Below are 27624 nucleotides of genomic sequence, written 5' to 3' on the forward strand. Positions count from 1 at the left end.
CTCTCTCATTCCCCATATCTTTACTCTGATTAGCAGCAGGGCTAATGCCTATTTTATTTCTGGTTAATCTGATTAAGTAAGAACCTAGGATTGTGATGTCAGTGCATTAGTAGAAGGAAGTAATGATTCCTGTAGGAAGGATGGCAATTTTGACCTTTTAGAAGCAGGTCATGATCTGACTGCAAGATAAAAATAGAGCAAGACAAACTGGAGTGATAATACCAACTCATTCTCCGATAGCATAGTTCAAAGTAAGATTATGGCTCATGGATTGCAGGTAAGAAAGCATAATGCACTTATATTTGGTTATTTGACTGAAGGGGGCTTTGGGTGTGGGGGAGAGGTTAGCTTCAGCAAAAATAGTAGAATATTAGAAATACTGACTAATGAAAGGCCTTGTTTCTTATATTTACTCAGGAGAAAAACTGGCTTTTAGAACAGAGGCATCTTAATAGACTCAATTTTTTTACAAACTTATGACATTATTTATTTGACTTTAATATAGCTATATTCATATTCTTTCATTCTGTGCTGATGAAACAATACTTATTTATGAATCTCTTCATTGTACATAATTGCTGTAGTTCATTTTGCTGTTTTTCCCCCTTAAACTCACAAACCTACATCAGTAAATGAACAACAGATGAGACTGAATCTAAATTAAACAACTAATTCCTCAAGTTATACGCTTGTGATATAAAAACTTAATGACTTTGTGTGATAGTTTAGTAGATTGCTTTATTATAATGGGATGCTGGTGCATTATTTAGCAAGTGCCACAATACAAATGCTTTTATGAGTCTGTAAGGTATATGCAGCATGTTGCTATGGTGATGTGGTGCTCAGACTGATGCAGTCCTTAAGGTTCTGTTCATGAACCTTTCAGCAGACCTTAAAAAATGTTTCACACATAGCAACAAACAAGATATTAATGTAGCAGACATTGTTTGCATTAAATAGTCACAATGAGCATAGTTGTTAACCACATAAAAGGTACTAAACTGCACTGTCGGGGTAGCTATAAGCAGTAATCTCTATGCACACCTGTATGCTTCAAGATTAGCTTTATTCATTAACATGGACAAAACTCATGCCTCACTTGAGCTGAACCAGTTGTGATGCCTCTCATGAAATGCAGCAGGAAGCTAAATTCATTGGCAACAAGGTTGAACTTTAACTCGCTGTGCAGATGAAAGCCCAAATTATAACTGCAAAAGCAAATTGTAAAGCTGAAGTCCATTAAACATGGCTGGGCGGAGAATGGATTGAGAGCAGCCCGGAGGAGAAGGACTTGGCAGTGTTGGTTGATGAGAAGCTCAGCATGACCCAGTAATGTGCGCCTGCAGCCCAGAAAGCCAACCATATCCTGGGCTGCATCAAAAGAAGCGTGACCGGCAGGTTAAGAGAGGTGATTGTCCCCCTCTACTCCACTCTTGTGAGACCCCACCTGGAGTACTGCATTCAGCTCTGGGACCCCCAACATAAGAAGGACATGGACCTGTTGGAGCAAGTCCAGAGGAGGGCCATGAAGATGATCAGGGGGCTGGAGCACCTCTCCTATGAAGACAGGCTGAGAGAGTTGGGGTTGTTCATCATGGAAAAGAGAAGGCTCCGGGGAGACCTTATAGCAGACTTCCAGTGCCTGAAGGGGGCCTACAAGAAAGCTGGAGAGGGACTTTTTACAAGGGCATGCAGTGATAGGACAAGGGGTAATGGCTTTAAATTTAAAGAGGGTAGATTTAGATTAGATGTAAGGAAGAAATTCTTCACTATGAGGGTGGTGAGGCACTGGAACAGGTTGCCCAGAGAAGTTGTGGATGCCTCATCCCTGGAAGTGTTCAAGGCCAGGTTGGATGGGGCTTTGAGCAACCAGGTCTAGTGGAAGGTGTTCCTGCCCATGGCAGGGGGGTTGGAACGAGATGATCTTTAAGGCTCCTTCCAACGCAAACCATTCTATGATTGGGCAAAAGAAAAACTGCTCAAGTTGCAGGTAGTGTAGTCATTGCATTTAAGTTGCAGTTATGCAGAATGCAATAGAGATGGGAATCTTGAAAAAAAAACAAACAATAAAACAAACAACCCACCCTACAGCACTTTTTAAACTGTCATGCCAGTGACTGTCCTTAAAGGTGCTTTTTCTGTACTCCAAATGAAAATGATGCTTATATGTTCCAGTAGTCTCAAATAAACACTTTTACCTTTGACTAGTGCTTCTAATTATGTCCTATCATCACTGCTTCTTGTTGACAGAATCCCGTATCCTGTATGTGCGTTCTGTCTGTCACCACTAGCAACCTCACACAGGCAGAAATTAGCCTGTTTCAAACTGGCCAGCTGGGTTAATATAACACTCAAACAACAATAAGCAGTTCTGCACTGCATTAAAGTCTGCTCATTGATGCTACTGTCTAGCCTTATCTACAGCTGGTACCAGTGTAACTGCCAGTATCTCTTCCAAGATTAATAAACCACGAACAAACTTAGTTTGAAAACAATCCTTCACCTAAGCTTTCACTTCAGCTGTAAAGAAAACAGTAACTAAACCAGGCAAAATAGTAGTGCTGACACTCTATAAACAGTGCTCAACTGCAAGGCTATTCTGTAAGTCTAACTTGGAACATCAAGGCCTATCAATTTTGAGTACCTGCAGAATACGGTTAGTTCAGCCAGGATGAGATTCTGTATGTTGTACTACGATAATCTGTTATTTGAAATTCTTGTTAACATCTGTCTCTCTAGTTTTATCTTTAAATGAAGTGGGCTATTTGTGGCCAATTTAAAATAAATGGCAGTAATTGGTTATCTCATTTTTGTGGCTGCTGTGAGTTTTGCAAGTAATAACCTACTCCTGTTCCCTACAGTCCATTTTTCCTTTCTTCCTAAGCACTCATCTCTCCTATGGCAAAAAACGAGAATTAAAAACAATGCATCTGTCTAAAGAGTTAGCTCATTTGTTAGCAATGTTTTATGCTATTATTGCCTAGTTCATAGCTCTATGCTGTCCATTAGCAAACTATCAAATTCTTGATTTTGAGGTCTGTTTAGTAAAATCAAAGGATGTTTCACAGTTGGTACAGGGGTGTTACACTTCCCAAGTCTGAGGGGAAAAAGATTTACAGTCTCAGCAAGAATACCGAGTAAAACCACTCCTTTAAAACTTTGCCTTCTACTGAAGTAGTCATCTACTTCATTGCTCAATAAACAGACTATATGCTATTAGGAACATATGCTTCCCCAAAGAAATCTGCACAGTGCAGCACTCATATTTTGAATTATATTGTATTGAGTTCTGTTGAATGCAACTGGTGCGTAGCTAACCTATTTTGCACTAGTGAAGCTTTGAGCCAGCTTTGAATTTTTCTTTCAATTAGTTCTGTACTTTTTAACAACAACAGAGCAATATTAGATGTGACAAAATCTCACTAATTTGCATTTTTTCTTAACTTATTTCTAATACTTACATATTAGCCCTCTTATTCACACTTGTTTCTACCTCATTATATTTTTTTCTTGCCTGCTTTTGTACCTCCACTTCATAAATGAACAAAGACCAAAGCATCCATTATGGTCTTGAAGGGTGGTAGAATCCAAAGACACAGATCTGTTTGGGGTCAAAAGACTAGTCAGAAGAGAAGCCTAAGTGGAGAATATGTAATTTCTAGACATCCAGACACCTCTGGGTGCAGCCGCCTGGAGCCAGCATGTTAAAAAAAGAACTGCAATTCTAAAGCTTGATGGCAAAAGGGTTAAGGCCCTGATCTGTGGGAAGTAGCTATGGCCTCTCCCCAACCATGCTGAGGAGCAATCTGCTAGCAGGGCAACCAGTACAACAAGCTGAGCAGGCCTCTGGTTCCCACCTATGGGCACCCTCTGCAGCTTCTCCTCTTCCCACCACCATCTCAAAGCTTCTCCTTTGGGGTAAGTCATCTCCCCTGTCCTCTGAGACAGCTGATGGTTGGTATGTGCTTACCTCTGTCAAAAATTCAGTTGTGAATTCACACTTAGGAGACAGAGTTTTCTCTTTTACACAATGGAAAATGATGGTCAAGGTAGTGCAGCATCCTAAAGTCACCTACTGACTGGAGATCAAGCTGTAATCCCAATCTACTTGCCTTAAATTTTAATTTTTGCTTGTCTACCACACAAGCAAGCTACTGCGCTCTGCAGAAGGGGAAACGGAGAATACGGAAAATGGAAAAGGGTTTTTTTGTTGGTGGTGGTTTTGGGTTTTTTATGAGTTGATGATGGCTGAGAATTTCTCTTATAATGACTAGGGCAAAGTAGTTATCTATCCATTCACATCTCAGACAAGCATACTAGCTCCTGAATTATCAGACAGATTGTGAATTTTTCTATCGGAAGGTTCAAAAACTCTTAGATATAGTTTTATTTCAACACATTGTTGGGGGGTGTGGGGGTGGGGGTGGGGAGTGGAGTCTTTCTCCACATTATCAGAGACTGGAAGGTTTTTTTCCTGTGTGGCTTTGTCTTTACTCTTAGAGCTATTTCCTTTTCACCTGCAGATAAGAGATGAAGACAGTGGCTATAATAAAAATCTATTTTGCATTCCTAAGCATTATGAAGAAGATTTAGAAGCAGTCTTCATTCCTCATGGACTTATCCTGGACAGGTATGAGGGTAATCAACAAAGAGTAGTGATAGTGATGCCAATGATCCCTTTTCCTCAAAATGAAAAGACTGATGCCCTACCCTGCATAGCCCATGAGAAACATGGAAACCCTGCAGCTATAGCACTTGTGTTCTGGAGTTTAATACAAGAGGAGTTTTATGGAGAGGATTCCTCTACAACCCCAGTTAAGTTTGCATGTTATCTCAAATATCTTTAAGCTTTCCTATCCTGCATTGTTTAGACATACAGATTAAATCAACAGTGAAGTAGGCATCATCTTGTGAACTGCAAATATGTTACTAACTTTCCTATGTCTTAATGTGGTTACAATTTGCTGGTTATAGAAAAACTTAACAGCAAGACCAGAATTTTAATTTGGACATTGCTTAATATATGGACAAACAAATTTGTACAAAACACTTCACAGGATTTGGGTTTTTTTCCTTCCAGGACAGAACGTTTGGCTAGAGATATCATGCATGATATGGGAAGCCATCACATTGTTGCACTCTGTGTCCTTAAAGGAGGCTACAAATTCTTCGCTGATTTGCTGGACCATATAAAAGCAGTAAATCAAAATGGTGATAAATCTGTGCCTATTACTGTGGATTTTGTTAGAATAAGAAGCTACTGTGTAAGCAACTTTCTTTTCTTTGGAAAATTGACTCTCCCCATAGATTGATGCTGTGAAAACTGGTAGTTTACATGAAAACTCCACAAAAACTGAGTTTATGCATGTATACTGTTCAAATCAACTCAATTTATTACATACTGAAAAGCTGATTTACGGATCTGCCCCAATGATCAGATGGATATTGCATATTCACTGGAATGAACATATAGCAGAATGCTTAACATGACAAAGCCAGGGTCAGGTCTCCAATGTCCTCCTCTCCAGCCCAAAGCTTCCATACAGGTTCTACTCTGTCTTTACCATGGCACCCTTTGGTGGGAGGGAGTATAGAGAGGAGCTTAGCATCAGAGACTTGCTGTTGTCTCTCTCTGCATTATTTTTGATTCCTATAGGTAATATTGGAGAGACTTGTTTTCATAATCTGTGTATTGGGGAACAGGTATCTTTTGCCTGAACCAATCATAGTTGGCTTGAGCCAACTACTGTAAAGCAGTGACTTATGCTATTTTTTTCTGTTTTATCTTCTCCCCTCTTTGAAGGCTAGAGCTCTGTGCACCAATCAAAATTTACCCCATGCTGAAGTTTACAATATCCTATAAATTTTTCATGGAATTCTAAAACAAATCTGTGGTAACAAATAGCTGAAAGCAATGGTGTCTGTTTCATGAATATGGATGTACTCTTGTTCCATGCAAACATGTCTGTGCTGATACTTCACTCTCTCCTCTTGCTCTCAGTTACTTAAAAGCTGTTTTACTGAAGGAGTGCAAAGTTGCAAGTGTCATTTGATAGGTGAAAAGCAAGAGCAGCACACCATTCATACACATATAAGATAACACTTTTGAGCATGTTTTATGTAACTTCCCTCTCTTCTTTCTCCTTCTAGAATGATTCACCTACAGAAAAAATCAGTATTGTTAGCGAGGAACTGTCTACACTAAATGGGAAGGTATGAATTAGCATCTTCAGCTTTTAAGGGGAAAGAACAGTTCTTGTGTATCTTCCAGGAAGTCCATCTTTATTAAGATTTTGATACTACATATTTACAGCCACTTAACACCGGTTTAAAATGCCGTGCTTTGAAACAGCGAGTAATTCCCACTGATCTCAGTGGAAACTTAATGCGATCACTACTGAATGCTTCTAAAGAACCTATTCCACATTTTATCCCACATCCCCCAGAAAAGAACCATCTTAAACTGACTCATGCAGTATGGTTCTAGAATGCTATTGCTATACATAGAATAATATATAAAACCTGACATAGGTGGCTTTCTCACAGTACTTTATGTTTCCATAAATACAGAAAGACTCTTCAGAAAGCACTAAAATAACATAAGTAGTTAAGTGACAAGCTCCTTTGAAAATCAATTGCAACTTACTTGTAAGTGAAGTTTGTAGTGCAAACTTTTCTAGGCTGTATAATTCACTGAATGTTGCCACATAAATATTTTCTTTTCTTTCTCTCCCTGCATGGTCTTTTCCAGAATGTGTTAGTAGTAGAGGTAAGTAAAGATTGGAGTGTGGGGGGAGGGAAAGACATGGACTTTTTCCTCCTTGTTTTGCAAGTTAATACCGATTGCATATAAAACAACAATTAATTATGTTGCTGTGCTGCCAGGGTTGCTGACTGGTTTTTATTCTTTAAATTAATCCACTGACAGTCTGTTTTTTCTTTCAGACTCAGAAGATAATTTAATTTTTTATCTGTTTCAGGACATTGTTGAGACTGGTAGAACAATGAAAGCGCTACTTTCAAAACTAAAAGACAACAAACCAAAGATGGTAAAAGTTGTAAGGTATAATGATATGGCCACTTACTAATGTATTGTAACGAGAAGATATAGCAAAATCATTTAGGTGAATAGTCAGTGTATGCTGGTGGTTGTTTGTTTGTTTTTGTTTGGTTGGGGGAAGAGGAAGTAAAAGCAGGAAGCAATCCTTATCCATCTGGTGAAAAACTAAGTATTTATTAAACTGGGAAATTTACATATGCACTACCACCTTCATTGTCAAAAGGAATAAAAAAGGTTGCCTGACTCTTTTTGCGTAGTCCACAACGTCTGATGGATTCCCTGTTTCTTACCTCCTTATGTTTGAAGGAAATTCAGCTCTTTCTACAGGTTTCCTAACACCTTCTCAGTTGCCTCAATACTAGAATGACAACACTCAGAATTTTTTCTTAATATCCTCAGTCATACAGGTTTTCAGAATCTAAGAGTTTGTCAGCACTTGCAAGTGATTCAAGTGGCATTCTAGATCTGCTTTTAGATGATCTCTAAAAGGAATTTTTTGGGAGTATCCCTGTCTCTGTCAAGTCATCATGATGCTTTGAAAAAACACTTTTTATGTACCAGTTATGCTCCTCCTAGGCAATGTCCAGGAGGTTCTCAGTCTCTTCAGAAGTGCACAAGAAGAGCAAGAATGGATATGACTTTGTGGATGAAATTGTAGTGACATTGCACGGCTTGTCCTCTTCTCCCTCCCTCCCCACTAAAATCTTTACAGGCCACTTGAACTTGCTTACCTGTCTGTGCTATTCTAGTTTGCTGATACATTGCTACATGAAAAAAATGATTTGGGACACAGAACTGAAGAGAACTAAATGTAAAACAATAGAGCCATTTGGACCCTCAGAATGAACCTAGATCAGAGCCTTCACTTCTTTCTCAATTATAAGGCTGGACACTACTTCTTTCTGTTACAATAATCTCATTGTTTTAATTCAACCACATGATTGTAGAAGCTTATGAGGAGGGGTGGGAGAAGTGAAGTATACAGCTTAGAGCAAGACATATTTTTAAAAACATAACCTCTGCTCTGCCTTACAGCCTGCTCATTAAAAGGACATGTCAAAGTCCAGGTTACAGACCAGACTGTAAGTATTGCATTTTTCTGGTTGTCCAAAATACAATCTCATCATTTCAATTCATGCAGTAAGTCTGAAAACTGGCATATAAGTTTCAGGAAGGCCAAGAGAAATGGGGAGAAAATACATAAAAATTTGTAAACTGACAACCAGCTATCCCATCCTGAAACCTCATGACCACCTTCTTTTTTTTCCACGGTTGGTCTGAGTGCAGGTTTGGCTATTTGTTACCAGATAACAGAAACAGAATCAAACCTTAACTTTGTATTGCTTGGCTTTGACCCTAAAAGGCATTTCTTTTGACTCTGCATTAAACTTGTCTTGTTTTCAAACTGAAAATTCCTACTGAGTTGCAGTGCATCTAGTATTACACAAGTAAAATATCACTCCTTGTCTCCCTCTCCCAGGACTACCTCATAAGTAGGTTTTAAATAATTATTTTGTTCTTAAAATGCATTCTCTTAACATTTTAATTGTATTACCAACTGATGGGGATGGTATAGATTCTAACCTTTGTCATGAATTTCCTGCTCTGATTCTTAAAGAAGCATGCGAAGTACCTTGAAAGGAAGATGATGTATTTGTTAGGTATTACTCAAATAGCTGAAGCATGTGTTGAGTACAAACTGTGTACTTAAAAGCTATTTACACCACCCAAGTATAAAAAGAATTATATTTTGTTACAGATATAGGCTTTGAAATTCCAGATATATTTGTGGTTGGATATGCTCTTGATTACAATGAATACTTCAGAGATCTAAATGTAAGTACATACATGTGTGCCTCGACTGTCACATATATATATGACTGTTACCACAGGTAACCAGCAAGAATTAGCTTATACTAGGAGCTTCTCAACAATTAACAAAACTTCAAATCTGACTAGAAACTTCCATTAAAAGGCCAAAAACATTATTCACGTGCCAAGCTGATAATTCAATGTAAATGCATAAGAACTTGTTTATGCCTTACCTTTTCATGAATCTACTTCACAAGTCTCGTGGCCCAGCCATGCTGTACAGTATTCTCAATCCTCCAGGATGGCTGGCAGCATACAATCTGCTGGCCCCATCTGAAAAAGAATAACTGGTAATCAGGCTTTGACTTCATGTTTGTCTGTCTTAGTGAAATCCTATGTTGCTCTTTTCTAGCCAAGTCTTTAAGATGGCTGTGTGTAGACTGTGTGTGAAGGTTTTTCCTACACTGTATAACATGTCCATCAAGATCTTTTTTCCTTTGTTCCATTATAGTCTCCTTAGGCTGCACTGAGTAGTAGACTTGGAAAGAGCATAACTGATAGAAAGAGCTGATCTTATTTTCCCTCCTTAGATTTCAAAAGCACTTTCTTAAATCTGTTTAAGTGGAAAAGTTTTTCCCTTGAAAGTATTTTTAATAAGACAAACCTGTTCTGTTAAAGACACTTAATGGATCTATGCTATTGCAAAGCAATAGGAAGAAGGATACAATAATTGAATAAACCTGACCTCTTCAGAACATACAAATCTATAAATTACAGATGAGCTTGGAAGCAATATTAACATCTAAATTTTACTGCAAGTAGTAAACTTGCAAGCAAACCCACAAAGATTACTGTTCTGGTGTGCTTTCCTTACAACGCTAGGAATATGACTGAAAATAATTCTTGCGTTTTCTTTGAAGGTAAAGGTTGACTAAAGTTGTACTATTTTTTTTTTTTTTTTTTTTAGCACATCTGCATTCTGAAAGAGAAAGCCAAAGAGAAATATAGGATCTGATAACATCAGTCTTCTGGAACAACAGTTCAGTGGCATGTACAGGTGTGTGGATGAATAATAAAAAGTAATCTACTAATTGTACTCTTCACTGAAGAACTACATTTTCTAAAGATACTATTCTATACATTTTTCCTATAATGATTATGTAAAACAGCTTAAAGGTGAATGAGTTGTGTTCCAAGTTTCAGTGAAACCTGAACAGAACACTGACCATAACATGGTTAATATATTCTGCTGGAATCACAGGGGACACGGCCAGGACATGTACATGTGTATGTAATTATGTTTGGGTTTTAATTTACGATATGAAGTAACACATTGTATGATTGTATATAAACTGCAGCTATTTTTACATGTGACCTTGTGTGTGTAAATATATACACATGTACTTTATGTAATGAATAGGCTGACTAAGCATTTAAGGACTTGAGGGTAATTAAGTCAACTGTACAAAGTGCATACCATGTGGAAAACACATTCGGTTCTTTAACTTAATGCAATGGAAAAAAAGTAAACATTAAGGTAACTACACAGAGATTAGCTCTTATACATCCCATGTAACTTGGGGTGTTGTGTCTTGTTTTTTGAGGGATCACGTGTTGATTGTACCATTGTGGTGTTACTTGAAATGTAGGTAACGCTGATTACTAGCTGTTAAAACTGTATGATAAACCATTATAGCAGGAGATTACTTCTGCTACTTGTGTGTCCCTAATGAGAACTGGAAGCTACATTTTACTACCCAGTAACTGCACCAAGCTTGAGCTGGTCTCCAATACCTCACTGTTTCCGCCAATACTAAATGATTAAAATAAGCTGAGACCTTGGGGTTTTTTTCCCATTGTGAATTAAGAGTACTGAGCTAGGCGTCTGTATTCAAGCGGGTCTGTTGATATCTTTTAAGAGTCCTGGGCTACAGGTGACCAGGCTTTGACAGGTGCGCAATGGCGCTTTCCGGAGCCGCCCCGAGAGCTGCAGGCTGTGATCTGTCATGTTATCCGCCCCTTAAAGCGGGTGAGAGAAGGAATGCTAGTACCTGTAGGAATGGACCCCTTACCTAAAGCAACGGCAAGGGCTCATACTGGAGCCCAACGCCACCCGCTCGCTGCCGCCGCCCTTGCCCCTCTGAGGGCAGACTACGGCGCTCCGCGGGTTTCCGTTTTTCCCAGCTGGAGCGAGGGCTGCTGGCAGCTAACGCCGCCCTTCTCCGGCTAAATATCGCCCGGAGAAGCTGTCGCCGACTGCTCCCTGGCCCTGCGAAGGGACCCCCGCCACGGCGGCGGCGCCCGGCTCCACCCGCCCCTCAGCGCCGGCCTCGGGGGTGCGTGACTCCCGCCCCGGAGCGGGAACGCCGCGCGCAGCCGTCTCGTGAGAGCCCCCTCGCGTGGCCTGCCCGCCGCCAATCAGAAGGCGGAGCTCGGCGATCTCGCGTGTTGATTGAAGGGACTGGCCGTCGGTCACAGGGGGGACGGGAGGCGACGGGGGAGAGAAAGTCCGCTCTCGGGTCCGGGATGCCAAAGATGGCGGCTGCGGAGCGGGAGGGCGAGCTGGAAAGGTAGCGGTCGTCCCCGGCCCTTCCTCCGCCGCCCGTGGGTAGTGCCCCGCCCGCAGCGGCGCCCGCTGTCCCCGCTAGCTGCGGGGAGAACCCGGAAGGAAGGCAGCAGCGAGCAGAGCCCTTCCTGGGCCTGCGGGAGGGGAAGGCCGTGTCTGCAGCGCCCCCTGTCGGCCGAGGGTGGACAGCCGCCGAGCCCTGCCCGGTCCGCCGGCAGCAGGCCCGGGCGGAGGGAGGGGCGGTGAGCCGTGTGGCCGCGGCCGAGCCGCTGCGGCTGCCGGCGCCCGTTAGGTTCAGCTCAGCGGGAAAACACCTCCCGCCTTGCCTGCGGGGAGCTGGGAGCCGGGAGCCGGGGTGCAGCCTCAGGGGTGTCACGGCGCTCCGTTCTGTTTGCTTCTAGGGAGAGTATAAAAGAGAGGGCCAGGCTGCGCTTGAGGGAGTTCGATGTTGGAGACAAATTCTCCCACTTGCCGCTGCCCAGAGCCTCTGTCCTCCTGCCGCTGATGGTGAGGGAGGGGAAGCTGCACTTGCTGCTCACTGTCAGGTCGATGCAGGTAGGTGAGGCGGAGGCCCAGGCCTGCGCCACGCAGCCCCTGCCCCGGCAGGGCCGAGCTGCCTGAGGGAGAGGAGCGCAGCGTTGGCGAGGCCGCTTGCGGGGAAATACTCGTCGTGTTCTCACTCGGGTGTTTGCACAAGTCCCATCCTCACCACGTGTTCTAGGGCCTGCTTTTCAAACCTCACGCCAGGCAGCATGCCCAAGGTTACAAGCACATATTTTTGTACACCGATTCTGGTATTTACATGCCGGAAAAATGCCGGGTACCCAGAAGCCTGTGACAGTAAAAGATGATTTCCAGAACAGAAAAGGAAATTTTTATTGCTTGCTATGACTTAAATAAGAAAACTGACAGTGCAGTGCAGCATTTATTAATGTGACTTTTCAGTCTGCATTTAGTATTACTCTTCTCTCCCTTTCATATACGAAAGGCAACAACCCAAGTCCCCCAGAACTCTTCTGCCAGCATTTTGTTTTATTTTACAACTCTTGTTTTCCACACACACCTCCCCCCCCGATCAGCTGCCTGTATGCAGGGATTATTTACTTGTTGCTGAAAAATGGATTTTTTGGGGGGGTCTTGCTTGGAAATTTTAAGACCCTAATAATTACAGTTACTTAGCTGATAAACTGATTGTAAATGGGCTTTTTACTGATCTCTGATGTGCAAGCCTATTAGTATAATGTACATAAAAGTATGTTATTTAAATGTGTATTTTAGAAGCTCTTGCTCTTACCTTGAGTATTTTAATCTCACTATTCAAGTTTTCTGTCTGGATTCATCTGTCAGTCTCTTATGCAAGCAAGATGATGAAAAATGTAATTTTGGAAGTATTAAAGCAGAATGTATTGTATGAATTACACAATACTGTACAAGTGATAGGTGTATTTCTGATAGTGGGGGTTTATGGATTAGTTGGGTATAGGCCCAACTTTTTCTTGTGTAGCTCTTGATAAGGCACATTTCTTTTGATCTGCAGAAACCTCTTGCCACCATTTCCAGCTTCTTTGACTGGAAAGATAAATCAAACATAATGTGATTCTGCAGTATGAACAAGTGTCTGTGTGGATCCAGGAAGAAATGTAAAACTTGTTATATTTAACAGTAGTACTTTAAATTCTAGCTGAGAAGATCACCAGGGGAAGTGTGTTTTCCAGGAGGTAAAAGTGAAGCAATTGATAAAGACGAAATTGATACAGCTCTCCGAGAAGCTAAAGAAGAAGTAGGACTCCAGCCAGAGAAGGTGGAAGTCATCTGTAGGCTTGTGCCTGGAATTGATAAAGTAAGCAATAAACTAAGCATATCATTAGAAAATAAGCTTGGGTTGTTTTCTTTTGTAAGGTTGATAATGACCTTTTCAAAGCTGTAACTGTAAATAACCACTGCTTCTTAAAGTGCGCACTCTGTGTTGCCAGCAGAGCGAAGGGAAGAGATTCTTGCTCTGTATTTGGTATTTGTGAGACCACATTTGGTGTACCATGTCCAGTTACGGACACACTGGAGTACCAGAAAGAACAGTGGTAAACTGGTGAGAGCCTAGTGGAGAGCCACCAGGATAGTAAGGGGGCTGGAGCACATGGATTATGAGGAAGGACTGAGAGAAGTGGGTTTGCTCAGCCTGAAGAAGAGAAAGCTAGCAGGGGATCTAGTTGCTCTCTTCAAGTACCTGCGGGGTGGTTATAGAGAAGGTGATACCAGACTCTTCTTGAGACAGTGGACACAAGCAGCAACAAATGAAATTTTGATGAGATGAAATTTTAAAATAACATTCTTTTACTTGGTCCAAACTTAGCGTTTGAGGGGGTTTTGTTGGTTTTTTTTTCCTTTTAGATGAACCACTTGGTTACACCAGTTGTAGGATTTATAGAGGACACGTTCCAGGCCATTCCTAATCCAGGTGAAGTGAGCGATGTTTTTGTTGTGCCATTGGAGTACTTTGTCAAGCCCTTAAATTACAAGACCTTGCCTTATAAAACCTCATCTGGTTACTTAAGTTGGATGCACTGCTTTACCTATGATGACCATGAACATAAAACATCATTCAAGATATGGGGACTTACTGCACACTTTGCTGTATTTCTTGCTCTTGTAATTTTTGGAAAGAGACCTACCTTTGAAGTTCATTATGATCTTGACAACTTAATTTCATCCTCTGAAAATTACTTCATGAATTTATATTCATCCTTATATGAAAGAAAGAAGAGTAATCTATGACAAACTGGTCTGGCGATTAATTTCTACTGAAGGAGGAAAAGGTTTTTGTTTATTCCCTTTGTATGTATTATTTGATTGAATTTCACACCTGAATTTCTTCTGAATTGGGAACTTACTAAAATTTATTTTTAAATAATCTTTTTAAGTTGACAAACGCTAACTAGATTCATATAATTTTTAATCTGTTTTAGAGTTGCCAAAAGCATGTGGTATTTTTGGTGGACTTAATATACAGATTTGGAAGATCTGTTTCTGTCTTTATTATGTGTGATCTAAGACACTTTCTGTGGTTTCCGTTATGTATAATGAGATAATACTATTTTATCTAATTTTTGTCTGTTAGAATATGAAAACTTTTGGGGATCTGTCTGTCTCTTACTGTGTGGCATACTACATATGGACAACATAATGCATACAGTCTTGTGTGGTATCTTTAAGCACTTATGAAATACACAATAAAAATATAAAAGGTAGCAAATGCTTTCGCAGTCTTGTTTTGTTTTGGTTGGGCTTGTGGAGGGAAGAGGGAGGTTTAAGGAGTTTTACTACTCTTGCTCAATTTAAAATTTCTCACAAGGAAATTCTGTAGGCTATGGAAAACTTAGTATACAGGCAACAGTACTGAACTGTGCTCCTCAGCATCTTGTTAGCATCACTCGCTCAGCTCCTAGAGGGAGTAATCTTAAGGCAAGAAAAGTGGAGTTGAGTATTCATGAGGACTAAAATGCTTATCTGTAGTTGAACCTTCACCAGTCACCCTGGCAATGTCAGATACATGGTGTTCTTTGTGCTGTGAATCCTTGTTTCCTCATTGCTGGTGAACTAGAAGCTTATTCATAGTGGTCGTGATCTTATTGCCAAATGGTTAACTTTTTAAAAGCACAATCAACTTGGGCTGGATTTGAGATGTACTTTGCAAGTAAACAAGTTACCAGTCCTTAAACAGCTGATCTTCTCTGAGTAACAAGTGCAAGTTGAAAGCATTCAGCGTCTCTCAGAATCACGTGCCCTAGTCTTGAATAAGATGAAAAACACTCAGTTGTTCTGGGTGTTTGCACTTTGTGCTCCCCCCCATTCACTAATGGATGCAAGTGTGCTAAAAAAGTTGTTGGCGGTTCCTATGAACTGTGCTGTAATTGAGCAGAAGTCGGGTTTTGACATTAAGCAGCTTTTGTAATATACTTGAAGTTGGCTGTGACTTTAGCAAAATGCATCCTTTTTACAAATAAATGTTTCCCAAGTATGGCTTGAATAGCTAATTATGATTTTCTAGGAAACGCAATTCTAATGTACTTTTTTAGCTTCTGATGATTGCATACATAACATTCTTTGGCTGCTGTGCTAGGACAGTAGCATTGAGGCACTGAAATATCAGCTTGTGTTTGGTTGGTAACTGCAGCATGACCTTTTACTGAAGAAGAGAAAGATGCTGGAGTTGCACTCGGCTGACAGAAGTGTACCAAAACAAATCAAGGCTAAAATCAATGTAAACCTTCTTGCAAGGACTGAGTTTCCCTTTGCCTCCTCTCCCTGCTACAGCTGTGCAATACTTACTATTTGTCTCTTCCCAGAGGTAGTTCAGTGGTAGGTATTCTACTACAGTATTCTGCCTGAAATATTCTTTATGCTGTGGCATTAAAGAAGTACAAGATTGTCAATCAGAATACTGGGTTGGAAAAGGCCTCAAGAATTAGCCTAATCTTGTGCTACCTAAAGATGCAATCAGATACATGATACTCTGATAAATACCTAATTTTTTTTTGTAGTCCTTTAGCCATGCTTTACAAAGTTTGTCTAGCTTAACAGATACTAGTTGTAGCAAGGAACACTTACTTCTTGTCCTGTCCATAGCAGAATGGTGAGTAGTTCGTTTCCTTAGTTACTGTCTGCACTCCTGAAAACTACATTGCTGTGTCTTCCTAAGGCATCTTTAGACTTAATTATGAGATTCCTTCAGGTTTTTTTCATCAGTCACATTTTCATCACATTTTGTACATCTCTTGTTATTTTTGTTGCTTTCCAGAATCTTCAGTGAACCTTCCTTCTCCATTTCCCCCCCCAATCAAATATGTGATAATCAAACCTGGTTATACCAAGTATTGTAGTTAACCATTTATTTGGGTTGGATAGGACAGGATTACTTCACAGCTCCTTTTTATGTATCCCATTGTGATTGCTGTTTGTGAAGCAGCATGGCAATATTGACTCATACTCCACTTCTTCCACTAAAGTTGCCTCATCCTTTTCTGAAAAAGCTGCCAGTTGTTCCTATATTTGTATTTATTGCATTCTGTATTTGAACAGTTGATTATTCCTACCAAATGTAGCACTTTGCATTTGTCCTTATTGAATTACATCCTGATTTTTTCAAAACAAATTGTAGTGCTCTACTACCGTGTTTTTCAGACATTTCCATTTTGCTGTTATCCTCAAGTTTAATGAATATATGTTCTGTTTCATTTACGACTTAGAATAAGAACACTCAGAGCAGGCCTCTGCAGAATCCCAATTGGTAATTGCCACTTTGACAATGAACTACTAACTACTGTGTGTGGTTTTCTAACTATCTGTGTAACATACTACTATTAGTTTCATATAGACCAACCCTTCTTAGGTTGCACACAGGAACATTAGGCAGAGCTATATCCAAAATTTGAGGATTTATAGTTCTCCCTATACACCAAGCCTGTTACCTGCCCCACAGAGGAATTAAACACATTTGTCAAAAACAGTTCACAGGAAAAAGACAACAGTTGCTAGATATGTCCTTGTTAATTACAGTACTTGCGTAAAGGTTATTTGTTCTGATATCTTCTCAGGAATTGGAATAATTTATATGAGTTCTCCAGTTCTTTCACAGGGCACTGTTTGCCTTTTCCCAGCCTCTGTTAGAGAAGAAGTAAAGTTCCCTAAGTTTCAAAGGTAATTGCTAACAATGTTGAGGTTCTGAAGAGAATGGCTGTCTCATTGGGACATTTCAAAAGATTTGGCCAGCTTGAACATTTTAGCATATCTAAATACTATCAAACCTTTCATATTCCTACATTAGCTCTTTTGGCGCCTGTGTTAATTATATTTGATATCAGTTGACCTTTTAAGTTAAAAGAAAAAAAGACTTTTCTTTTTTTGGCTAGGATGAAATCCTTGGAGAAGTAGTAGCCACATTTATGAAGAACAGCTTTATTTTTCATTATTAAACACTTGTGAAATGGTTAAAACATTTTTAAAAGCTTAACTTTAAACTCTTCATCATATTATTCATATCCTCAGTGGTTTCTCTCAATGCTAATGTATGCAGGAAAAGTAACTAATTAAAATAAGAACATCATTAATTAAAATAAAGCAAAGCAATTAGACCTTTGATTAGTAAACAAAACAGGTACCAAGAGACATAATAACTTATCATCCTCCTGTGTTCCCAGCAGACTTTTTCCTTCTTCATCTCTCAACCAGATCTGGCACAAAAATTGTACAAATCGTACAAATTCAGACCTTAGATTGTTTTTATTTCTCTTTTTTTAAACATTATTGTGTGGAACTGTAAGGACAGCAACAACAGTGACAGCTGTTGCTCCTTTTAGCAAATGCAAATCTTGTTGATTTTTGAATCAAATCAACCATTTGAACAAGTTGAAAAACAAAACTTCCAGAGGTCAAACCAAAAATCCTTGAGTGATTTGCAGTAAAACCACTGGGGCTTCATGCTTCACATTATGCATCATACATAATTTTACTGACATTAGTTTTGAAATTTGGGAAGTACTTTCTTAACTCAAAAGACTCACTCTTTATTTCGATATCCATCTGGGATTTGAGTGCCCAAAAAACTCCTTTGAGCACAAAAAGAATAGAAGGAAATTTAAGTGCTTGTTATTAAAACTGCAATTCTGCAAGTCCCACATTTACTAATGGGAAATTTTTCCCATGGGCAATCTTCAGATGAAATTCTTCCACAGTTCTTGAGGCAGAAAATAGAACATGACTCCCTCCAACCTAGGCAGCCCTCCTAACCAATCCATGTCATGTTTGTGGTCTCTTTCCTACCTAAGAGGTAAGGAGTGGAGGGTGCCCCAGGCAGAGTATCATGAAGTCTGGTGACACAGGCATTTTTCAGCATACTACCTCTGAAGTATGAGAGAACTGAAAGTGTGTAACCCTCACTCCTCTGGATGAGTGCCCTGTGTGTGTTCAAGGGAAGTTGCGGCTGCTGTGCACCTCATGTTTTTAAAGGAGAGCGTGACTGTGCCTTGTGCGTGTGAGAACAAACTCATGAAAGGTGGGTCCTCCGGGGAGATGAATCTTTCCCTGGGCCTTGGGCTGCAGGGAAGCTGGGTAAACTTAAAAGGAAAAAGATCTAGTGCTGTTCTGAGAATTTCCTATTGGAAAATGCTGTATTCTGCCCTTAAACTGGTTCACGGCGTAGGACAATTGGCTCTCCCTTGTATTGTACACATCTAAATACATTGTATTGTAAAGCATCTAAAAAAGGCCCTGGTTTTTGTTCAGGGGGCCAGGTGCTTTGCAGTTCGACCCTGCAGTGTTACAGTTCCTTTTCAGATCTGTCTTTACAGTCATGTAACAAAGCACTCATCAAGACCTGGGTGTCCCAGTGTTCTCTCTTACTGGTCCTGTGTTATACCTGAATATTAAAATAGATTTGTACCTATGTTTATTTTGACTGTGGTGATTTTAAAGAACTCCTTTACTTTGAATTATTGATTGCAAATGCATTTATGCCTTGTTTGTTTTAAGTATGGTATGTTAATATAGCTTCCAATCTGAAAAGATGTTTTATACATATTTACTCTCTGCACTTTTTCTTACAAACAAATCACCAAGGCCATTGCTCAGTTGAAAAAAGTTATTAAAAATATATTCCAGATTACATTCTGTAGCTACGGGATAAGTAATTCTAACATGACAGTAAAATGAGTGCAAAGGCTTGTATCAGAACAAGAAAATTACTGATATGATATAAAATTAACTAAAAATAAGTGGCATACAGTTTAATGTGAGTTGTTAGTCACTCTTTTAGTTAACGTGCAGTGATTCAGCATTTAACATTTCTATATTTTTGAGTGCTCGAATAATCAGGCTTTTGGTATTTAACTTTTATGTGAACATTTAACATTTATATATATTTGATATGTAAATTGGTATTTAACAATTATAACCATATGGAAAAAAATAATGAAAATTACTTTAAAAAGGATATAGTATATATGCTAGTTCACAGCACTTCTGTGTGGGGAAAAAACATAAAATGTTCATTTCATTTCAAGAAGTTCAGTGTATACTGCTCAATTAAAATGCATGGCACTTGCATAGCTAGAGTTCATGCAGGGTTAAGGCAGTTATAGTTAGATGAGAATGTAAATATTCAAGAAAGGAGATTATTTCTATTCAGCCTATGCCTAAATCATACATATAAAATAGAAAATCTGGAGGTGTTTTTGTCTTTCAAGAAAAACCTCATGTGAGTGCTTACATGTCAATATGTATGTGATGTACCTACAGTGTTTCTTTTTTTTAGTAGGTTGCCATAGCAATGCAGTTTTCACAACAGTACGTGTTAAACCATCTCCAGTTTAAAAAAAAATAGTTAAAGTAAAAAGGGTCATTAGGTAATCCCTCTGTCCCTCTAACTGTATCTCTTCCCAAAATGTAATCTAAGAAATAAGGAAGACAGAAAAAGGAATCGCATTTGTTTCTGATTCCTTGCAGAAGCTATAATTCTGTAGCCAGAATGCTCACTTAGTGTATGGGATTCTGAGTTTCAACATAAATTTCTTTATGCTTTATGATGGTAATTAAATTTACTATACTGTATGGTTGCCTGTTACTTAGCACTTCAGATTTAGGGTAGGTTTTGTTTGTTTTTCAAAATGAAAAAAGTATGAGTGCTAGGAAGGAAAACATCCAAGTAATAATGAAATATTAATGAATAATAATAATCCTGTTTTTCAGAGTGTGCTGCAGGGGAAAGATTGTTCACTGGCTAGCAATAGACTCATTATTTTGGGCACATTTACCTCTTCTCATCCTGAATTCTGTGATCCTTTAGAGTGTCCAGTCATGACCATTTATTGACCTATGTCTGTCTTGATCTCCACTCTATTATAAACTATGTTTGGACATGTATTGTACTAAAGATATACCCCTACAATTCATCCTGCAGCTGCTGCAGTGCTTGACCGCTAGCACAGCTGCTTTAAAATATTTGCATAGCTGTTCTTAATGAAGTGCTGGCATCCCCTTTTATGCCTATAGTAAAATCCAGAACTACTGGCAACAAACAGGAACTGTTCTTCAGAGGAAAGCTAAATTTGTCTTTGAGCCCTGTGGTAAATCGTAATGCTCCTCCAGAGCCCCTGGTTAAGAGTCAGATATCCAGTTGTTGAAATGAATATGAGTAATTCCAGGCAAAGAACTGTATATATGTTTGAAGGATTAAGGACGTAGTGATGTAAATCTGTATTCAGATGGATTTGCATATAGTAACAAACACCTGTAGAAAACGGGTTGACAAACAGGATGTTTAAATAGTGTTTATTTTATTCTCTATTTTAGAGAAAATTAATGAAATTGTTTTATTCTTCTAATACTTTAATTGCTGCAGATCTGTAGTTGGCATAAATCACAATAATTTCATTGACCTTAGCACAGTTGTGCCAAAGTACATGCTCTGAGTCTTTGGTTTATACTGCATACTTACTTTAACTGATAATGTATATTATCTCAGTTATATTTTGTCTTGTATCTTTCAAATCATTATTTTATTTCTTAACATTTGCATAACAGGTGCTATCAATGGTTCTACTTAATAAATCAGTACTTTTAAAGAAACCTAAGTTTGTTTAGAATAAATTGTTAGTTGTTTTTAAAATATTAGGGTGTAATTCTAAATCTAAGAGCAGCATCTTTTTAAATCGTCTACAGTACTGATTCGCAGATATTTATGGGAAACAAGCTGAATAAAATGGGAGTGCTATAGTTCATTGCCAGGTTTCATTGCTAAAAATGGAAGTCATACAGAATGCATTATTTGTGGATTTCAGCTATTAACTATTAAATTAGAAATGCAGTAACTGATGAAGCAATGTAACAGATGTGAACGAAGGTCCACCAATGCTTGGAAAACTGGGAATACTGTTAACAGAAAGGAAGTTGATGTTATACACCTGGCATCAAATTGTTCCTTACTTGAGGAAAAGAAAAAAGGTGTGTGCAGTGGATGGAGCACATTCTCTACAATCATCAGGCTGAAAAGGGCTAAAAGGCAGCTGATGTGATTGAGAGCTTTGTGTCTGTGAGAGCCTGTTAACCTGGACAGAGCTCTAGAAGGCTGCAAAAAAAGACTGAGAAAAAATGAGATGATTTGGATGTAAGAGCGCAAGAGTTCTGTGATTAAGAAACAGGATCTGTCTGGTGAGGGGAAATAGCAAGGGGCTGCTCTAGCAGAGGCTATGGTTAGATGTCCCTTCCAGTAAGGGGAAAAGACCAAAGAACTAGAAAGGTGCCTAATGTCAAGGAAGTGATGTGTGCCTGGAGAAAAGAAGGGATGAGCAGCCAGCATCTCAGCATACCGCCACGAGAGGGTGCCACCTCCCAGGTGCTTCAGAGCCAGCCTGGCCCAGCCTCCAGGCCAGCACAGGTAACCCTCAGGCAGCAGCTGGCTAGAACTACCTTAGACTGGCTGTTGTGTTCTGTGGGGCACCTAGATACAGGGTTATCCAAACAACATGATATATAGCTATTTAGAATGGGACTATATTCGTATATCTCCTCACCAGGACATGATTGACCACATATAACTTTCTGGTTTGCTCATATTATGACATCTGGGATGATAGATTTACTAAATAATTCTCCTGGAATTTGTTCTAATGTGCTAGAAATAATGATGTTCTTCCGATTCATTCAGACTGACTGTACATCAATGGCTGAGCAGCCTGAAGATACACTATAACCCTGGATTCATGCTTTTCTTCAAGACTGAACGAATAGCAGATGTCAAATATCCCTAGCCTGCCTTGTTCAGTCTGTCTTACTAGTCTGTTATATGGCTGTTTAGTGAAGCCATGCAAATTGATAATTGGTTTTCTTAAGCCCAAGAAATGAGCAAGAAAGAGCGCTCTGCTAGTAAAAATATTTCTCTCAAGTAGAAGGAAAAAATCTCTTTGGTCTAAGAACAGTCTTCCGAATATATTCCTGTTATTTAAAACTATAACACTGATTTTCATTATTAGAGTTTGCTGTGGTATTTACTCTAGCTTTGACTAAAGATAACTGATGACCACACTAATTTACGTACTACATAAAACATTGCTCTGAATTTAAGAACATCATTCAAAATAAATATTCCAGTAAAACTTTATTGAATAGTGTTGTTAGTTAGATTCTTCCCAGATAGCCCAGATGGGCGCTGGTATCTAATATTGCTAATATGCCACATTTAGATACATCCTTGGGTCTTAACTGTCAGTAAGGAAGCTCTTTTGACATCCTCCAAGTTGCGTCTTTTATATCTGAACTGGTTATTCACAGGTATCCAAGCTGAAAAGTTTTAGGTGAGCATTTTTACCAGTTTATGTTGTAAGTGTAACATGAAGAAAAAGAAGTGAATTTAGAATTCAAAGAGAGAAGCAGGGAAGGATGGAGGATGGTGAATGGGAACAAAGAGAGGGGGAAAAAGTTTCTTAGTTGCTTGAACTATTTGATCCTATTTATTAGTACCTACATTTGTGTCCAAATGCCCTGCTTAAGATATAAGCATCCTTCTGCTGAAGAAAAACATAGGAAAACCTTCTTCTCTTGAAGCCAGCTCATTAAGAAACGTTAATTTCAGAAAGCGTCTGGCATCAGAGGAGTTCCTCAGCTACATCCACAGAGGCAGAAATGCAGCTGTGTACGTTCCGTTAGCCATTTTGCACTTGGCAACTGTGCAGCCTGATTTCTGTAAATATTAAATATTTCATTTACTTATTAAACATTAAGGCTTATTAAGCAGGACAGACAGATGGTTCACAATTTTGTGTGGTGGGCAGTCATATGGTTCCTGGAGATGTATTGCAGAGCTCAGGATATAAAGACATTTCAGTCACATTTAAGCACTGTGAGTCAGATCTGCAGCTGGTGGAAATTAGTGCAGTTCCAGAGATACTGATGATTCGTCTACTGTGTGGAGCTGTCCATTAGAAAAGGCATGGTAAATTCTAGCTTTATTCACTACAAAAAAATGTGCTTTGTTCAAAAGCTTGAAGAAGTTTTCCTTGCTTTCAGTGAGACTGATCAGATAAATAGGACCAGAGCTCTTACTGAATTGGTAATCCAAATTTTCTCGCAGGTGCCTGTCAGCATGAGCCCTTTTACACTGACACAGAAGTCGGTGTCTTTCAGCCATCAGGGACTCAGAGTCCTGGGCTACCTTGCAAAGGCAGACAAAGCAGAGGAACACCTAATTCCCTCACACCAGCCTGGGCAGCAAAACTTATCCTTTTCACAGTCTCTCATAACATTTCTGAAATTCTTCAGAATAATCATCGGTCTTTTATTTCCACTCTATACAATTAAACCTTCTCTGGTCTGAATTACTTCAATTTGTCACTTTCTATTGACTTTCAGGTATATGTGCCTGAGAACAACAGACTCTGAATCCTTAGGCTTCAACCTTTCACAGTAGCACAATGGCATGATGCACCTCAAAAACAGTCATAACATATGTCTATTCTCCTGGAGTGAGGGTTGTATCTTAAGTAAATGCTGACTTAGTTCATCTGTCATTCTGTGCTTGAATCTGACAGCCCAGAAATGTGATACTGAAATGTTATCTTTTGAGATTACACTATTTGAGCTTTATGTGGCATTTTGGGGATGATTGTTGCTGGGGTTTTGAGGAAGGAGTTGGCTCTTACGCTCTATCTCTGTGTTTTTAAAGCAGGAAAAATATTAAAGGTAGAATTATTTCCTTTTTCTAATTTTTTAAAAATTACAATTCAAGTGATGCCAGGTAAGCTCACAGAGCCAGCCTGTTTAAAACTTTACTAGTTGAATCACTAGGTGCTTGAGTCAGAAAAAAATCCCTACTTAAAAGAAAATCAGTATTTAATTTTACACATTAACTTATATCCCATTAGAAAAACACCAAAGCCAAGAAGGGCAAAAGTAAGTGGCTTAAATGCTTTCCTGAATGAGAACCTATATTATATTCTTTAAAATTTCCACTATCCTATCAGACTCAATATTGGATAAAATTCACCTCGGTGTAAACTGTTCTGCACAGAATAATGCAAACCAGAGAAGGGCCACTTAAGTCCCCTCTTAAAATTCAAATGTGATTTCACTGAACATTTCCCTGGGCTAAACAGGACTTTGTCATAGATCTGATGCTTCTTTTAGGATCAAAAATCAGTCTGCGCACTACCAGGATGTGACAGAGATGAAAATAATGATGATGGTGCTAACAGTTAAAGTCTATCGGGTGCTCTGTTAAGACTATGGCATGTACCTTTGTGCTTTGTTTTGTTATTTCTCATCCATCTTCCTTCTGGTTTATGCCTCACTTACCTGGGCTCTATTTATTGCTATTGTTAAGGCCCTCACAATAATATTTTCTGACAGATAACTATACAGTAGGTAAAAGATGGAACATGAAAATAGATGTGCTCAAACATAAAAAAAAGCCATTGGTGCTAGATGATTGCAGGTGGATGTTATCTGTTCTTTATATTGCATTTAAGGCCTCAACCTCCAGAAACCACAACAACTTTCAAATAAAGAACCTTTCTTTTTTATCTATTCTTTTCCTTGGTGCTTTGTGTTTTGAGGGAGATATTGGAACAGTTATTCCTTTATGAAGCAACATTACATTCCTTTTGTAGTGAAAGCAATTAAAACTTAGTTGTGACCTGAGCATTCACTTAGATATGTCAGTTATTCCAGAGCCCATAGATCTTTGGTGAGTGGAGCTATCAGAGTAACTTAAGTTGCTATGCTACATATTTCTAAAAGAGCATGCATTACCAAAACCTGCTGATTTAAAGACAACCTCAGGCTGGCAGTCATATTTGATTGTACTAGTTCTTTATGTAAAACCAGATTTTATTGACAAGCAGGTAGTTTACTGTGTATTTATCCACAAACTGCCCTTTTTATCCTTTAATTATAGTAGAACTAGAAGCCAGTTCTGGAAAGGTGACCTAATCAGCCAACCTCAAGGGGAGAATAGGGAGGAGTGGGAGGAAGAGGAAGATGACGACTTGACCTGCATTTCCGCACTGTCAGAAGCAGCTAAACTCCTGTAACGATCCCAGTTGAGGTGCTCAGGAGAAGTGAGCAGTACCGGCGGTACCACATTTTCATCATTGCCTCGTTGGGAGGGGAGGAGGAGAGGCGAAGAGGTGGGGGAACAAGTTCATTTGCACATATACTCAAAATGCTTTGTGCTGAGGTAAAGATGATGCAGAGGACATGAGCTGCTGCTGCATACAGATATGTTTATTTAGTTAATTGAGTTGTCATGACAACTACTTCACCTAAACTTCTACGGTGTATAGGTTGTCATTGGCACTTGATGACTCTACACAAACCGTTATACTTTCCAACAAAATCAGCAAACTCTGTTCGGCCTACTTAGAACGAGTGTTAAAGAACGTAGTTTTAATGTCGTTTTAAGGGGGGGGGGGAAGGACTTAGTTGTTAATAGTAGGTCACCACAGCTTAATTTTAGTGAGTTCAGCTTCAGGCTGGAAGCACTCTTCTGGCTCATCCAGAAGAGCTGGCATTTCATCTCGTAACCCACAAAATATGAAACAACGGAGAGTTGCTCAGAACCTACAAAATAAGCCAGTAAAGAATAGAAGAGACTGATGATGCTTAGAAGAGCCTCTGAGTATATAATGTAGATGACGGACTTGCTCGATGTTAAATACACTGTAACCTGAAGGAAAGATAGAGCAGTTTAAATTTGAGTCAAGAAATAAAATACTATAATTTTTCACATGAAGTGAATATTGTTTCATTTATGGGGAGCTAGGATTTGTTGTGATAATGCTTATCACTGAACAAAGTGCAACTGGAATATCCCTGTCCTAGCACAATCTGGCAAGTATTCACAGCTAGAAATCCACGTTCCCTGGCACAACTGGCACGTCTGCAGTTAGAGTCAGGAGCTAGAGACATGCAAAAATGGATGCTCATGGGCATGCTCCTCTTGTTAAGCTCAGAAGCAAAGTGGCACAAGTTATAGCAGCAATTTTCATTTTAGAGTATCCTTGCCTTTGGGAGTGCACCTTACTGAGGCTTCTCCTCTTGAGTTTGAAATCTCAGTATTGATTGATGGGAAAGTGGAAGGTAGTGGAAGAGCTGCAGCATCAGGCCCAGTCCTGGCTGTAGGTTACCTTTGTAACTGCAGAGAGGGGGAAAATATTTAACAGCAGGAATCCTGTACCTTTGCTTGTCCTCAGCTTGGCACATAAGGTGACATATTTTATGGAAGAGGGTCTGTGGTACCACATGGGAAATGAAAAGGTCTGGGAAAGAGATCATTGAGTGAAAAAGTTTGGAAACTATTCTAAGTTCTTGTTGCATGGACGTTTATTTTCCTGTAGTTGACACTCTGGGGCATTTTCAGCCCCAGCAATTCCGTGGTGTGTCTCAGTGTGGCCACATACGCAGCTGGGCCAGCCCAGCTGAGGAGGCAACACCTTGCGGCAGGTTGAGGGAATAAGCAGCGAGCAGCTGAACAAGGGGTAAGTGAGAATACCCTAAACCAGTGGAAACTTTGTCTTCATGAGTTGCAGCTTGATTTATAGTTAGTTAGTTCCTGACAGCTAATCTTCCATAACTCTTTGTGGACTAATAATGTGCTCTTTTCCTACCCAGCTGTGAGGTACAATGTGTTGGGCTGGTTGAAAAAGAGGTCTACCTCATAGATTGGGTGATCTGTGGATGTGCAAAATCCACAAGAGCAGTTCAAATGAGAGGAAGTAACTCAGCAAGGCATGATATCGATCACAGGCATAAATCAATAAGAGGAGGACTGCAAGTTGTGACTTAGGGGTTGTTTTAAGCTTTGTCACTGATTAGCAGCATATGCATGTTGTGAAGGTTGCGATACAGGTGTCGTGAACACACTGGATGGTGTATTGCGAGATCTACTGCACAAACACTTCCTTCTTAGATGGCACAATTCAAAGGAGAGAGCAAGGATAAAGGGGAGTTACTATCAGGATGTACCATTAAGCATATCCTGTAATTCTGTCAAGGAGCACGTATGTTCAGGATAAGGATGCGCTGCTGTTAGGCTGGACTAACCCTCTCAGAATGGCTTTTTCCTGATGAAGGAATTTCCTGTTCTCCATTCTGGCAAAGAAACCCAGCTCCTGGCTGAGGTGCTCAAGCAGAAAAATCAGAG

The 27624-nt window shown here is 39.6% G+C and overlaps 2 protein-coding genes across 2 annotated transcripts; both read left to right on the forward strand.

Moving 5' to 3' along the window:
* The first annotated feature begins 259 nt into the window (after positions 1-259).
* LOC140657062 (hypoxanthine-guanine phosphoribosyltransferase-like) lies at positions 260-9887 on the forward strand. Its single transcript, XM_072873545.1, has 9 exons — positions 260-277; positions 4524-4630; positions 5081-5264; positions 6151-6213; positions 6752-6769; positions 6981-7063; positions 8096-8142; positions 8820-8896; positions 9840-9887. The coding sequence occupies exons 1-9, from the start codon at positions 260-262 to the stop codon at positions 9885-9887; spliced, it is 645 nt and encodes a 214-aa protein (XP_072729646.1).
* Positions 9888-11342: 1455 nt separating this feature from the next.
* Positions 11343-14678, forward strand: NUDT7 (nudix hydrolase 7). The gene is made up of 4 exons (XM_072873543.1): positions 11343-11442; positions 11840-11993; positions 13120-13278; positions 13827-14678. The coding sequence occupies exons 1-4, from the start codon at positions 11399-11401 to the stop codon at positions 14208-14210; spliced, it is 741 nt and encodes a 246-aa protein (XP_072729644.1). The 5' UTR covers positions 11343-11398; the 3' UTR covers positions 14211-14678.
* The last annotated feature ends 12946 nt before the right edge of the window (positions 14679-27624 follow it).

This window comes from Ciconia boyciana, chromosome 9 (genome assembly GCF_034638445.1).
Source record: "Ciconia boyciana chromosome 9, ASM3463844v1, whole genome shotgun sequence".
Lineage (NCBI taxonomy): Eukaryota > Metazoa > Chordata > Aves > Ciconiiformes > Ciconiidae > Ciconia > Ciconia boyciana.